The sequence below is a fragment of the Squalius cephalus genome, assembly GCF_949319135.1.
Source record: "Squalius cephalus genome assembly, chromosome: 4".
Classification (NCBI taxonomy): domain Eukaryota; kingdom Metazoa; phylum Chordata; class Actinopteri; order Cypriniformes; family Leuciscidae; genus Squalius; species Squalius cephalus.
In genome coordinates, this window is record NC_137125.1 from 15276717 (window position 1) to 15290862 (window position 14146).

Here is a 14146-nt window from a genome sequence, read left to right on the forward strand (position 1 = left end):
TGTTTTGCATTCATTTCAATGTAGAGATATCTTCTTGTTTAGAGGAATCATTTACTGTTGTGGAAAGATTAAATATGTATAACGTACTGCATATGTAAATGATAATAATTATAATACACAATCTTGGCGTTAGAAAGTTAACATAATAAAAACTGAACGGATTTTTATTTTTTTATTTTTTTGTATATTCATACCATAGCATAGACAGTAGTAGGTTATATAAATACAAAGAACACCGCCCACAACTCACATTGAACATTCAATTGCGCATGCGCATCCTTCCTTGCTCACTCACTGCAGAGCAACGGTCGGAGGAGACAAACTTTCTGGAAGACGACGAGCTCTGTGACAAACAGTTGTAAGTAACATATTTAAACGTTTCTTTATATTAACATTTGACACAATCTAGTAATATTAATGTGTAAACCTGCGTATAAAATGTTGTTTTCTTAACACAAGTGTGGTCAGGAACGGTTAGTCATCTATCTGCTTTTCGATATAACGTATATAATTAGATCATGTTTAACGGTCTTTCTTACATTTATTAACTACTTACACCACAAGTAGAAACTTTTAAGTAGAAATACACCATATAGAAACTTAAGTAATTTCTTAAGCGTTATTGTAGTTCAGTGGCTGTCGGTTATGCCTCGGAGGTAACGTTACGTTTCTGTTGCTGGTTGGTTAGTAACAGTTTTAAACATTATTTTGGAGGGAAATGGCTCCCTTATCTGTTCTAAATCCACTGTAAACCTCGCAATATAAACGAGAAACAACTTGTGTTCTTTGACCTTGACCATATCTCTCCTGAGAGAAAGCAAGCAACAGGCTGTCGTAATGTAACTTACAAGACTCATACAGGCGACTCATAGTTGCGTCTACAGTAACACAGCTAGATCCACAGGCTGGTGTGAATCTATATCTGAATTGTGGTCCAGATATAACAAAACCTTAACCAAGATTAATAAACCTATAAAACATTTATGTCTTTTTACATTAAACATCAAAGCATATAATATTAGGATAAACACTCTTTGTTTTGCCCACACATCAAGAGCATATGATTGACTGAATATTGTCTTTTTTTTTTTTTTATCCTATTTAGAAAATGAGGTTTATGTTAATCCAATGGACTGAAGATCCCCCAACATGGGATGTGCTTCCAACGGAAAAAATTATGAATGGACGGTGTGAAATTGGTGGTTTATGTGATGTACAGTACAAAGAAGAATCCAGCCCTGCAAAAATCTTAAACGTTGGTAAGTATGTTTTTGTAATATGTCTGTGTATTACTGTGATAAACTTGATGCATGTTGTGATAATTATTATTTATAATTTCAGGAACTAGATCTGCCATGCTTAAGCAGCTTCATTCTATTGAGAAAAATCAGTCCATCAAAAGATCCAGACCTGAAGGGAATGAAGAATTAGGGAGAGGGCAGCGCCAGAAATATAGTAGAATACTTTCTGAATCAGAAAGCAGTGAAGAATATGAGGTAAGTTAGACCCAGATGATAGGCACTTTCAGCTAATTTGAAGGTTATATTTGTAATTATATCATTCTTTTTTATTTACAGTCGGTCAGTAAACAAGTTTCTGAAAAGAGTGTCAAAAGGATAAGAGCCAGATCCTTTCTGCAGCAGTATAATCTAGAAAAAGTAAGATTATTTCAACAAAGTTACATATATCAGGGTTCTAGACTCATTCTAGATGTATTTAACAGTAAGTAGCATACAAGAAAGAAATTAAATGAACAAATATAAAAAATAAAAAACTACATAGACTTTACTGTATAAATTATACATTGATTCTTATTAAAGTTCTCACAAGACTCTTATTTTCACAGCACCCATTCACTGCAGAGGATCCATTGGTGAGTAAATGATGTAATGCTACATTTCTCCAAACCTGTTACAAATGATGAAACAAACTCATCTACATCTTGGATGGTCTGGTGTTGAGTACATTTTCAGCAAGTTTTAATTTTTGACTGAACTACCCCTTTAATAACTACATACAAACTGTATTAAATGTTTTACAATTCTAGGAATCAAGCAGGGAGGCAACAACATCCACAAGGACAAGCAATGACAGTGGAGTCAATCAACACATTTTGGCTGAATTAAAAGAGATTAAGAGTGTTCTTGTGGAAACTCTAACACTTTTAAAAAATGGTAATCCTTTGAAAAGTTTTAAATTTTTCTAAGTGATTGCGTCAAAAGATATAAAAACCTATTTTGTTCTAGGATGCACTCCATTAATGACTGCACCAGTCCAAACTCTCCCTGGACCCACTTCGGATTTGCCAGCCCCAGAGTCTTTGCCTGTACCTGCCCCTTCATCTCTACTGCCTCTTCGTGTAAATGAGACTAGGAGTAATAATGACTGCAAAAAGGTATCGTTTTTAAGTAACAATGCCTTCTTACTAGGGCTGCATGACTTGGTCAAAAATTTATATAATGATTCTAGGGCTGGACCCGAATATTCGAATAATCGTTCGGTGGGTTGGTATTGGATTTGAAAATTTGACATTCGAATATTCTTTTTTGTTTGTTTGTTTGTTTTGTTTTATTTTTTGCACACCTGGGATCCCCCGCGAAGCGGTTCTCATTCGCGCTTGAATAAGGCCGGCGACTCACTGGCTGCATGGCGTGTCCGTTTTTATTTTGGCTCCCATGTTAAAGGAGAACTCCGGTCAATTTTAACATTGAGCTCATTTTTTTGTACATTTGGAGTGTTTCATCATAACAAACAAAATATTATCAAGTTCACTTTTTAACTCTGTTACTGTTTCATTGTTCGATCACTGTTTTCAGGTTAGAATTGGCCCCAACACGTCCATTGGTGCTGAACAGTTTGGCCACATGAAATGGACAGATGCAAAAAAAGCAGCAAAAGACCTTCTGGTGGCTGTCTTCGGAAGATCAACACTGGCAACACACTGCTACACAGGAAAAAGTTCCAATGCCTTCAAAGACAAAGAAGCAAAGCCACAACTGGAGGCTCAAAAAGTGTCTGACATAATTGGTGAGTAATTTATTTTCCTAAAAACAAGTTTTGGCGGGATTGTCATTGTCATTTGATATATAAAACAACAGGATATAATTATACTCAGGAATTTGGAAAAGTATCTACTTTTTAGAGCAATCTACTTTAGAGCAACAGGGCTCGACAGTGCCAGCATTTCACTCGCATTTGCGACTAAAAATAGATTTTATTTTTTTCAAGCAAGTCATTTAATAAAAATTGTGTCGAACAAATAAAACTGCAGTGGCTGTTGCTGACTGTTTAAATCTAGCGGTTTGGTGTCTCGTGTTGTAAATCCTCTGACCAATCAGTGATCTGTAGTGTTTTCTCGTCACATTTTAGTATCAGTACGGTGCTAGACAAATTTAAAGAAGATCGTGTGGGTGTTTGAATGGAGATCACAGTATTTTAAAGATGAATTGTGCAGCTCTACTGTCTTATCTCTCTCTCAGCATATGAGTAGCGCGAGGACTTTTCAGTGCATTCAGTCTCACGTCTCTTTCACGCGTCCACTTGGGATATTACGTCACTCAAATACAAGATAATATGTATTATTATCACACATAGATGACACATTTCATCCTCTGTTGGAACGAAAGTGGCTAACTTCTGTCGACCTCATCTACAAGCAAGGACAAAAATAAAGCAATTGAATTTGAATTAATATTGATTCTGGAATAAAAAAATGTATTTTAGAATCATAAAAAAATGTTTTGCGATAGCTAGGTGAAGCGATTTTTTTTTTCTCTCAACCCTAATCCCTAGTATGTAATAGTGAACAAGAATATAGGCACAGGCTTCCCTTGAGGAGTTCTATTGTAAACATAGATGCCCAATACCATTCTTCATTAAGCATTATGTCCGTTTGTTAACGGATGTTCTGTTTATTTCTTTCCTTACAGCCTACATCAAAAATAAATTCAATATTGAAGCAAGTATAATTAAGAAGGCCATCTCCCAGAAATGTGCCGATGAATGCAAGATGTCAAAAAGGCGCCACAATGATTGTGTGTGAGTTTGTGTGAATCAGACTGATTTGTTCAGGATGTTTAATATTGCATTTCACAGTTGGTGTGTGTGTGTTTGTGAGTGTGTGTGTACGCGTGTGTAAGTTTGTGTGAATCAGAATGATTTGTTCAGGATATGTTTAATGTTGTATTTCAGTTATCGTTGTGTGTGTGTGTGTGTGTGTGTGTGTGGGGGGGGGGGTCTGAGTGTGTTTGTGTGTTTGAGTGTATGTGTGTGTAAGTCTGTTATGAATATAATCTTGTAAAAAGTAATAAATTCATTAGTTATGAAAGAAGAAATGAATAAATAAAATACTAATGAAATTAAAATAACAGAAAATGCATTTGTTGTTTTTATTTCCCAAATCACCTGCCATGTTGTTTATAATGTGACTGCAGGTTGCACAACATACATTAAACTGTGAACAATGTCTACATTGAGGTGAGTTTAAGCAAACTGCAAGACACAATCAAAAAACTACTATTAGTAAAAGAAAAACATTGGTAAAGAGCACCTTTAGGATTCTTAAAAAAAAAAAGGAAATCCCATATAAATCGGAGTAGTGACCCAATTAGATCCCATTAAAATCCTGTAGAAAATCCTACAGGATATTTATGCATTGTCCTTTAAGACAATTTCTATCAGAATCCTGTATCGGAATCCTGTAGGATATTTATGTATAGTCCTATAAGACAATTCCTATTGGACATCCTATAGGAATGGTTCCAAAATATGATAGAAATTCTAATTAGAATCCTGTACAATTTTCTTATTGGAATCCTTTAGGATTTTTTGACAAGGGACATGACCATGCACTCGCACAAATGCGACCACATCAAATTTTAACTCGCACATTCTCAAAAAATGGTCGCATAGGCGACCATTTTGGTCGCAGTCTGGAACCCTGTACTAGATATAAACAATGACCGACAAGGACAGGTAAAACAGAAGGAGACTAAATACAAACACTAATGGACAGAACCAGGTGACACAGATGAACTAATAAACAGAACACAGGTGATTAAACTGAACTGATGACGGTTGACATGGTAACAAATGAATGACACAGGTGATTAAACTGAACTGATGACGGTTGACATGGTAACAAATGAATGACACAGGTGATTAAAGGAGAACTCGGTAACTCTAGCGAACTCTAGTCACTTCTTCGCTGATTTTCCCTTTTGTTGTCACATGTTTTCCCCATGAGCTCCCCCTACAGCTGTGTACAACTCGAACATGACGCAAATGTTGACGGACGAGAGTGTTTTCAAATGTGAGTATTACAAATCAAATGATCGCATGTGTTGAACTACTGTACAGTAAACTGTTGAATTGTTGAAGGTGTAAAGACGCTATATAGTATGGTAAATTTGTGATTTTGCTGTAAATCACATTTTATTATGTATAAGTTAGCTAACAGAGGAGCTCCAGTAGGTGGATTTGCATACATTTTAAACCGTATGCATCTTAAATACAAATACTAAATGTCTATTTAATATCTGGTAAGAAAATCTAATATAAGAATTGCATATTTCTACGTCTAATAGATTTGAAATAGACATCTGAGTTATGTATGTGTACTACCCAGGGGGCAAAGGGGGTTTAGCAGACATGGGCTGCTGTAAAAGGTTGTCATATAAAAATGAAATCTATGATGTCTGAGGATCACAACCTGGGTGGCCAACCCGGTCAACAAGCTGCTGGAAACTTGTAATTAGGGTCAAAACAATGTTACCTCAAATTCGGCTTTAACTCCCAGAATCACCCAAACATGCTAAAACGGTTTAATTATATTCATGAATCGTGAGCCATATCTCACTGATACTTTATGCTAGAAACAAACTGAGCACACCTTTAGAAAGAGTGGAAGATAAGCTTTCATATGATGCCTTGATTGTACATGTAATTAGAATGTAAGAGTTAACAATGCCTCTTAATTCATAGGTAGGCAAAAAAAAAGAAAAAAATATTGAACATTCCATTTGTAATCGGTAGCATTCTTTTCCCTTTGTTGTTGTTACAATAAACAAATTACCATGTAAAGTTAACTTTTACTGGATGAAATCATATTTTGATTTTTTTTTTACTAACCAGACAGTCCTCATGGCCCATAACACATTTAGAGGGAATTCAATTTCAAGCCTATAATAGCCTGTCAATTCAAACAAGGTCCAAGAAAGAAGTTTACCATTAACTGGTGTTAATTGTATACTGCTCTGTTTCTGTATGTACAGTATATCGTTTGCATATTTATGCAATATCTATTATTTGTATTGCAATGTCTATTTCTAATATTCTTTCACAAGTGGGATAGCTTTATTTATTCTATTGAAATAAAAAAAAAGGATTTGAGGATTTTGGGTTAGGCTGGTTAGTGTTCAATCCTGGTGTTTGGAGTGTGAGACAAAGGTACTGACAACTAAATGCTGAAAGACTAAAACACACAGGAGTCATGTGTGGAGTAGGTTTAAAAGTATTTACTGATTAAAACTGTTACATTAAGTAGCAATTTGTACCAAAAAAAACAACAAAAAAAAAACGAAACAGACAAACAGATTACAATTCAGGGTGATAACTATTTTCTGTAATAATGTTTATACAATTTGTTTAGCTGTTTCGGAATCACCGCTGCTGTCGCTGCTCTCTAGTGTTTCAGCATGCTGTGTCCTACTACATTTGGTTGCCAACCCCTAGCAACGGCATCCTATGTAGCATGGAGCAGTTCTTCTGACAACCTTTAACCAGAGATGGGCACAAATACATGAAAAAGTATTTAATTAAAATACAAGTAATTTGTAATTTGAAAATACAAAAATATATGTTTTACAGTCTTCTGTAGTGTAAGTGAGGCGTTAGGTACATGTAAGAGTCTAGAATATTGCAATATTATTGTTTAGTGCAGAAGATGCGCTTTTAACGTACATGTTGCCACATACTGTCATAATAAAATATAATTACGCATATAACACTATATTTGTATTATTTACACAAAAACTAGTTAACGCTGCTGTGAGGGTGTTTCTAATAGCGCGGCTGTGACAAAGTTAACAACTTTCTTTCTTCCGACTGCCATTATCTATTTTTTTACTCTTTTTGAAAGTTGTGAAAACACTGTTGTGGCGTTTTTCTTTTGCTATTTGAGCAAATTGGAACACAAAAATATATATTTAATGTAGTCTTTCATTCACTGCTATAGAAGTTAACCCAACTATGATGCCTTACACTTCTGAGAAACCCAGAAATGTGAACAGGGTCAATAGGATGTGTCACATCACGTGATTTACTTGCCAAAAACTGTGATAGGCAATTTGGTAGTCCTATTTGTGTCTATGGTCCTAGGGATAGTTCACCCAAAAAGGAAAATTAGCCCATGATTTACTCACCCTGACGTCATCCTAGGTGTATATTACTTTCTTCTTTCAGAAGAATACAATCAGAGTTATATTAAAAAGTGTCGTGGCTCTTCCAAGCTTTATAATGACAGTCAATGGGTATATTTTTCATCAAAGTGCATCTATCCATCATAAAAGTGCATCTGTCCATCATAAAAGTGCATCTGTCCATCATAAAAGTACATCTATGATGTATACTTTTATGATGGATAGATGCACTTTTATAATGGACAGATGCTCTTTTATGATGGACAGATGCACTTTTATGATGGATAGATGCACTTTTATGATGGACAGATGCAATTTTATGATGGATAGATGTACTTTTATGATGGATAGATGCACTTTTATGATGGATAGACGCACTTTTATGATGGATAGATGCACTTTTATGATGGACAGATGCAATTTTATGATGGATAGATGTACTTTTATGATGGATAGATGTACTTTTATGATGGATAGACGCACTTTTATGATGGATAGATGCACTTTTATGATGGACAGATGCTCTTTTATGATGGATAGACTAGGGCTGGTTTTCGATTCAAATTTCAAGAATCGATTCGATTCCGATTCTCAAGATCTTGAATCGATTATTATTCGATTCGATCCGATCTTCGAGATTTAGATAATGGTTTTTGAAAAAAGCATTTTTTTCCAGCTGTTACCTGAATTACAGGACTGTAGTTATGCAACATATTGATACTATTATTATAGACATTCAACTGCAAATTAATGGAGTATTGGTGGTTGTAAAGAACAATCCCCCTTCCAGAGTGTTGATACAACTGCTTTCACAAACTTGCACTGGTGTAGACGACCGAGGACGCAGAGGTATATCAGCAGCAGTAGACCGATTATTTAGACGCGAACCTGATGTATTATTAAAAATGACATTAAGAATTTTCCAAAAAGCTGCTACAGTTCAGATGCAAATGCACCTTTATTTTTTATTTTAATGATCAACATTTAGAACACATTTGTTCTAAGCCAGTGCAAATGTAAACAGATTGTTGGTTACTGGCTTCACAGTAAACAGACAACATTACACAGTAGAGATGCGTGGATGGGCTATTATTTCAACCGCATCACAAAACAAAACTCATCCGTCCGCACCAACGTTTTTGACCAATTTTCAAAATCGCACCCGCCCGCCATCCGCTTAATGCAGGGATGTCCAATCCTGCTCCTGGAGGGCCACTGTCCTGCAGAGTTTAGCTCCAACCCCAATTAAACACACCTGAACCAGATAATCAAGGTCTTACTAGGCATTCTAGAAACTTCCAGGAAGGTGTGTTGAGGCAGGCTAGAGCTAAACTCTGCTGGACAGTGGCCCTCCAGGACTGAGTTTGGACACCCCTGGCTTAATGTATGCATATATTTTTTTATTTGATTGGTTAACCGCCCGCCACCCATCCGAATTTAATTAAAATATAATTTTTCGTCACGTCATCCGCCCGATCCACGGTTTATCCGCGGAGTCCGCGGCTGTAACCGCCAACCGCGCATCTCTACACAGAATGTAAATAAAATTTGAACTTACAAAACCTTTAGAAAACCTTTGCTTTTGTCAAGCTCGTTCTCTGCATTGCTTCTGAACCCGAAATGGTGCCAGATGGCAGCTTTGGGCGTTTCTGGAGTTTTCAAAGCAACCGCTTGCTTGACGTTACTGACGTTGTTTCAATGTCCTTTCACCTCGCGCGCATGCGTGAATTCAATGACGCGGCAAGTTAAAGTTCACGAGGAAAATCGATCCTCTGAGTTACGGATCGATCTTTAGAAATTAATATGAAAATCGATTCAGAATCGGTGAATCGATTTTTTCAACACAGCCCTAGGATAGACGCACTTTTATGATGGATAGATGCACTTTTATGATGGACAGATGCAATTTTATGATGGATAGATGCACTTTTATGATGGACAGATGCACTTTTATGATGGACAGATGCACTTTTATGATGGATAGACGCACTTTTATGATGGATAGATGCACTTTTATGATGGACAGATGCAATTTTATGATGGATAGATGTACTTTTATGATGGATAGATGCACTTTTATGATGGACAGATGCACTTTTATGATGGACAGATGCACTTTTATGATGGATAGATGCACTTTTATGATGGATAGACGCACTTTTATGATGGATAGACGCACTTTTATGATGGATAGATGCACTTTTATGATGGACAGATGCACTTTTATGATGGATAGATGTACTTTTATGATGGATAGATACGCTTTTATGATGGACAGATGCACTTTTATGATGGACAGATGCACTTTTATGATGGATAGATGCACTTTGATGAAAAATATACCCATTGACTGTCATTATAAAGCTTGGAAGAGCCACGACACTTTTTAATATAACTCTGATTGTATTCTTCTGAAAGAAGAAAGTAATATACACCTAGGATGACGTCAGGGTGAGTAAATCATGGGCTAATTTTCCTTTTTGGGTGAACTATCCCTAGGACCATAGACACAAATAGGACTACCAAATTGCCTATCACAGTTTTTGGCAAGTAAATCACGTGATGTGACACATCCTATTGACCCTGTTCACATTTCTGGGTTTCTCAGAAGTGTAAGGCATCATAGTTGGGTTAACTTCTATAGCAGTGAATGAAAGACTACATTAAATATATATTTTTGTGTTCCAATTTGCTCAAATAGCAAAAGAAAAACGCCACAACAGTGTTTTCACAACTTTCAAAAAGAGTAAAAAAATAGATAATGGCAGTCGGAAGAAAGAAAGTTGTCAACTTTGTCACAGCCGCGCTATTAGAAACACCCTCACAGCAGCGTTAACTAGTTTTTGTGTAAATAATACAAATATAGTGTTATATGCGTAATTATATTTTATTATGACAGTATGTGGCAACATGTACGTTAAAAGCGCATCTTCTGCATTAAACAATAATATTGCAATATTCTAGACTCTTACATGTACCTAACGCCACACTTACACTACAGAAGACTGTAAAACATATATTTTTGTATTTTACAAATTACTTGTATTTTAATTAAATACTTTTTGATGTATTTGTGCCCATCTCTGGTTAAAGGTTGTCAGAAGAACTGCTCCATGCTACATAGGATGCCGTTGCTAGGGGTTGGCAACCAAATGTAGTAGGACACCGCATGCTGAAACACTAGAGAGCAGCGACAGCAGCGGTGATTCCGAAACAGCTAAACAAATTGTATAAACATTATTACAGAAATTAGTTATCACCCTGAATTGTAATCTGTTTGTCTGTTTCGTTTTTTTTTTTTTTTTTTTTTTTGGTACAAATTGCTACTTAATGTAACAGTTTTAAAGGGTCATTTCACCCGTGGAGACATGAATGTGTATTGAAAGTGGGTCATTTATGTAGAAGAAATGTGAAATTATTTTTGAATTTGGAGCTTTCTAGACTGAGAAAAGCCAGAAAATGTATTTTTGGCTTATGTGGATGAAAGACAACAACTCCCAGAATGCACTTGCTTCGCTGTCCTACAAGGCCACTCCCAAGCCACGCCTAACGGTAAGACAGCGCTGCACAGTTGAAAACAAAAACATCAAGGCAAGGCTAGGCTACGAGTGAGTCTCCGTGACGAGTTTGCCCAAAATGTCCGGGATTCGGCTTTTGCGTTCTACAGTCGCCATTCATCATGTTTACTGTGGCGAGCAGGACGAGGCTGAGGGGCGCGGGAGAACGGCGCGAGGCCGGTGGCGTGATTACTGACGACCGACACCTGTGAGGCACTGTTCTCGTATCTCGCACGGAGGAGCAGGTATTTTCTTAGCAATGGTAAAACACACATCAACCGATCACGCCACCGGCCTCGCGTCTTTCTCCCGCGGCGCTAGCCTCGTCCTGCTCCCTGTATTACTGTGATTACTGATGAGCGCGCCTGTGAGATGCACCGGTCTCATGGGCTATCTCTCACGGAGGTGCGGGTATTTTCTTAGCAATGTTAAAACGCAAATCAACCGATCACTTGTTTAGCATTCATGTAAACATTACATTCAGATTCACCAATCGGGGTGAATTCAGTTAGATTGAAACAAAAGGTGAGCATGTAAACAATGGATGGCGACCGCAGAAAGCAAAAGCTGAATCCCGGACATTTTTGTCGATCTCGACGGCCGGACATGTCCAGGAAAAAGAGTATGGTAACCCCTACTACTCAGCTTTCTTCGTCCCTGTTTTCTGCAGGTTTCTGCCGTTGAAATCAAACGCACTCGCACTGATCTGTGATAGGTCTGTTAGCGCATTAGGTCCAACCCCCTATGGGCGGGTTTGAAAGGGTGGATCTAGTGCTTGTAGTCTTAACAGAAATCCCCCCCTCTTACACTTCCTCCTACAATGACGCAAAATGACGATTTTTGCGTCATTGTAGGAGGAAGTGTAAAGAGGTAAATACAGATTTCTCTCGTCTCGGGGGAAAATGAAAAAATGTTGCATGACCATTCAATAGTATGACTGGGTTTCTAACAATGCAAAGCTTAATGCAAATGGGTGAAGTGTCCCTTTAATCAGTAAATACTTTTAAACCTACTCCACACATGACTCCTGTGTGTTTTAATCTTTCAGCATTTAGTTGTCAGTACCTTTGTCTCACACTCCAAACACCAGGATTGAACACTAACCAGCCTAACCCAAAATCCTCAAATCCTTTTTTTTTATTTCAATAGAATAAATAAAGCTATCCCACTTGTGAAAGAATATTAGAAATAGACATTGCAATACAAATAATTGATATTGCATAAATATGCAAACGATATACTGTACATACAGAAACAGCAGTATACAATTAACACCAGTTAATGGTAAACTTCTTTCTTGGATCTTGTTTGAATTGACAGGCTATTATAGGCTTGAAATTGAATTCCCTCTAAATGTGTTATGGGCCATGAGGACTGTCTGGTTAGTAAAAAAAAAATCAAAATATGATTTCATCCAGTAAAAGTTTACATGGTAATTTGTTTATTGTAACAACAACAAAGGGAAAAGAATGCTACCGATTACAAATGGAATGTTCAATATTTTTTTCTTTTTTTTTGCCTATGAATTAAGAGGCATTGTTAACTCTTACATTCTAATTACATTTACAATCAAGGCATCGTATGAAAGCTTATCTTCCACTCTTTCTAAAGGTGTGCTCAGTTTGTTTCTAGCATAAAGTATCAGGGAGATATGGCTCACGATTCATGAATATAATTAAACCGTTTTAGCATGTTTGGGTGATTCTGGGAGTTAAAGCCGAATTTGAGGTAACATTGTTTTGACCCTAATTACAAGTTTCCAGCAGCTTGTTGACCGGGTTGGCCACCCAGGTTGTGATCCTCAGACATCATAGATTTCATTTTTATATGACAACCTTTTACAGCAGCCCATGTCTGATTTCCTAAAAAACAGGTGTTTTGCCCCCTGGGTATACTATTGTTTAAGAGAATTCACTGTTGTCAACACTGTTTTCATTAGACGAATGTTTAATAAATTTACATAAAGTAACTAAACATAAGTAATCTATTTCATTTGTCCATTAGTACTGTTGAAAAATTGTGGAACATTTATGATCAACATGTAAATGTAGTATTGAGCTTATAAATCACAGTAACGTAAATCTTGTCTGGATGTTACAGGGACGGATGAGCATACACATCTGCTTATCCGGTGGAGAGTGGCTCATGAAGCCCTCTTCACCGGAAAGCGGAATGCTGCCATCAAAGGCTTTGAGTGAGTATACAGAAATAATAAAAAATCTATTTAATTGTTTATTTGTAGTATATTTCAACAGAGATATTACAGCACTTTTTTGATCCTTGATTTCTCTGCATTTGCTGCAGATCTTTTGTGGTGGAGCAGGACCTACAAGGCAGGGTGACTGCAGCATTTGTAAAAAAAAAAAAAAAGGGAAAACCTTAAACAAAAATACAAAGTAAGATCATTTTGTTACTTCTAATACAGAAATGAAATGATTAAATATTGTGATGTTAAAATGACTGCTTTTGTATCCTGCTTGTGCATTTTTGCAGGATCTGAAATGTCCGCAGACAGGAAGGGGCACTGAGGATGGAGGGGCCACAGCAGCATCCTGGAAGTGGCACGCTGCCATGGATGAGGCAATTGGGGGAAGACCCTCCATCACTCCTCCTGCCCTCGTTGCCTCATGTGGGCCGGATGTTGCTGTGGCCTCTTCATCCTCAGTGAGGCCAGAGCCAGCAAGAGCCAGGAAAAGGGTGAAAGACCTGGAGGACCTGATCCAGGAGATGGAGGAGAGAGAGAGGAAAGCAGCTGAGAGGGAGGAGAGACTGTGGAGAGAAATGGAGAAGGAGGACAGAAGAGAACGGGAGAGACGAGAGAGAAGAAAGAGAAGTAAGAGAAAGAGAAGAGAGATGGCACCGGGAGGCAAGCGAGAGAGAGGAAAGGAGAGATAAAGAAACAGAAGAAAGGGATGAAAAATTCCTTTCTGTCCTTGAAATCCTTGTGAAAAAATAAATTCAATGACAAAAAACATCTTATGATCATTTACACATTTGGGTTAAAATGAATTAAATTATATATATACATACACACACAGTACTGTGCAACAACAACAAATGGTGGCCTAAGACTTTTGTACAATACTATGTATATAAAACAAACAATTTTTAGGCATTCACAGTAGCCTACATTATAGACTTCTAGAAATTTAGTGATACTTTAAGATTGTG

General features: G+C 37.0%; 1 protein-coding gene across 1 annotated transcript; it reads left to right on the forward strand.

Annotated features, from left to right (window-relative positions):
- On the forward strand, nt 1–4290 carry LOC307156844 (uncharacterized protein). The gene is made up of 9 exons (XM_079868525.1): nt 1–358; nt 1106–1259; nt 1342–1496; nt 1578–1658; nt 1847–1873; nt 2048–2174; nt 2247–2395; nt 2817–3027; nt 3930–4290. The coding sequence occupies exons 2-9, from the start codon at nt 1109–1111 to the stop codon at nt 4040–4042; spliced, it is 1014 nt and encodes a 337-aa protein (XP_079724651.1). The 5' UTR covers nt 1–358; nt 1106–1108; the 3' UTR covers nt 4043–4290.
- Nucleotides 4291–14146: the final 9856 nt, after the last annotated feature.

Coding starts and splice junctions, on each gene's coding strand:
- LOC307156844 (XM_079868525.1), top strand. CDS start 1,109: ATGAGGTTTATGTTAATCCAATGGACTGAAGATCCCCCAACATGGGAT. Junction 1,659..1,846: donor AGCAGTATAATCTAGAAAAA/GTAAGATTATTT, acceptor TTATTTTCACAG/CACCCATTCACTGCAGAGGA. Junction 2,396..2,816: donor GTAATAATGACTGCAAAAAG/GTATCGTTTTTA, acceptor CACTGTTTTCAG/GTTAGAATTGGCCCCAACAC.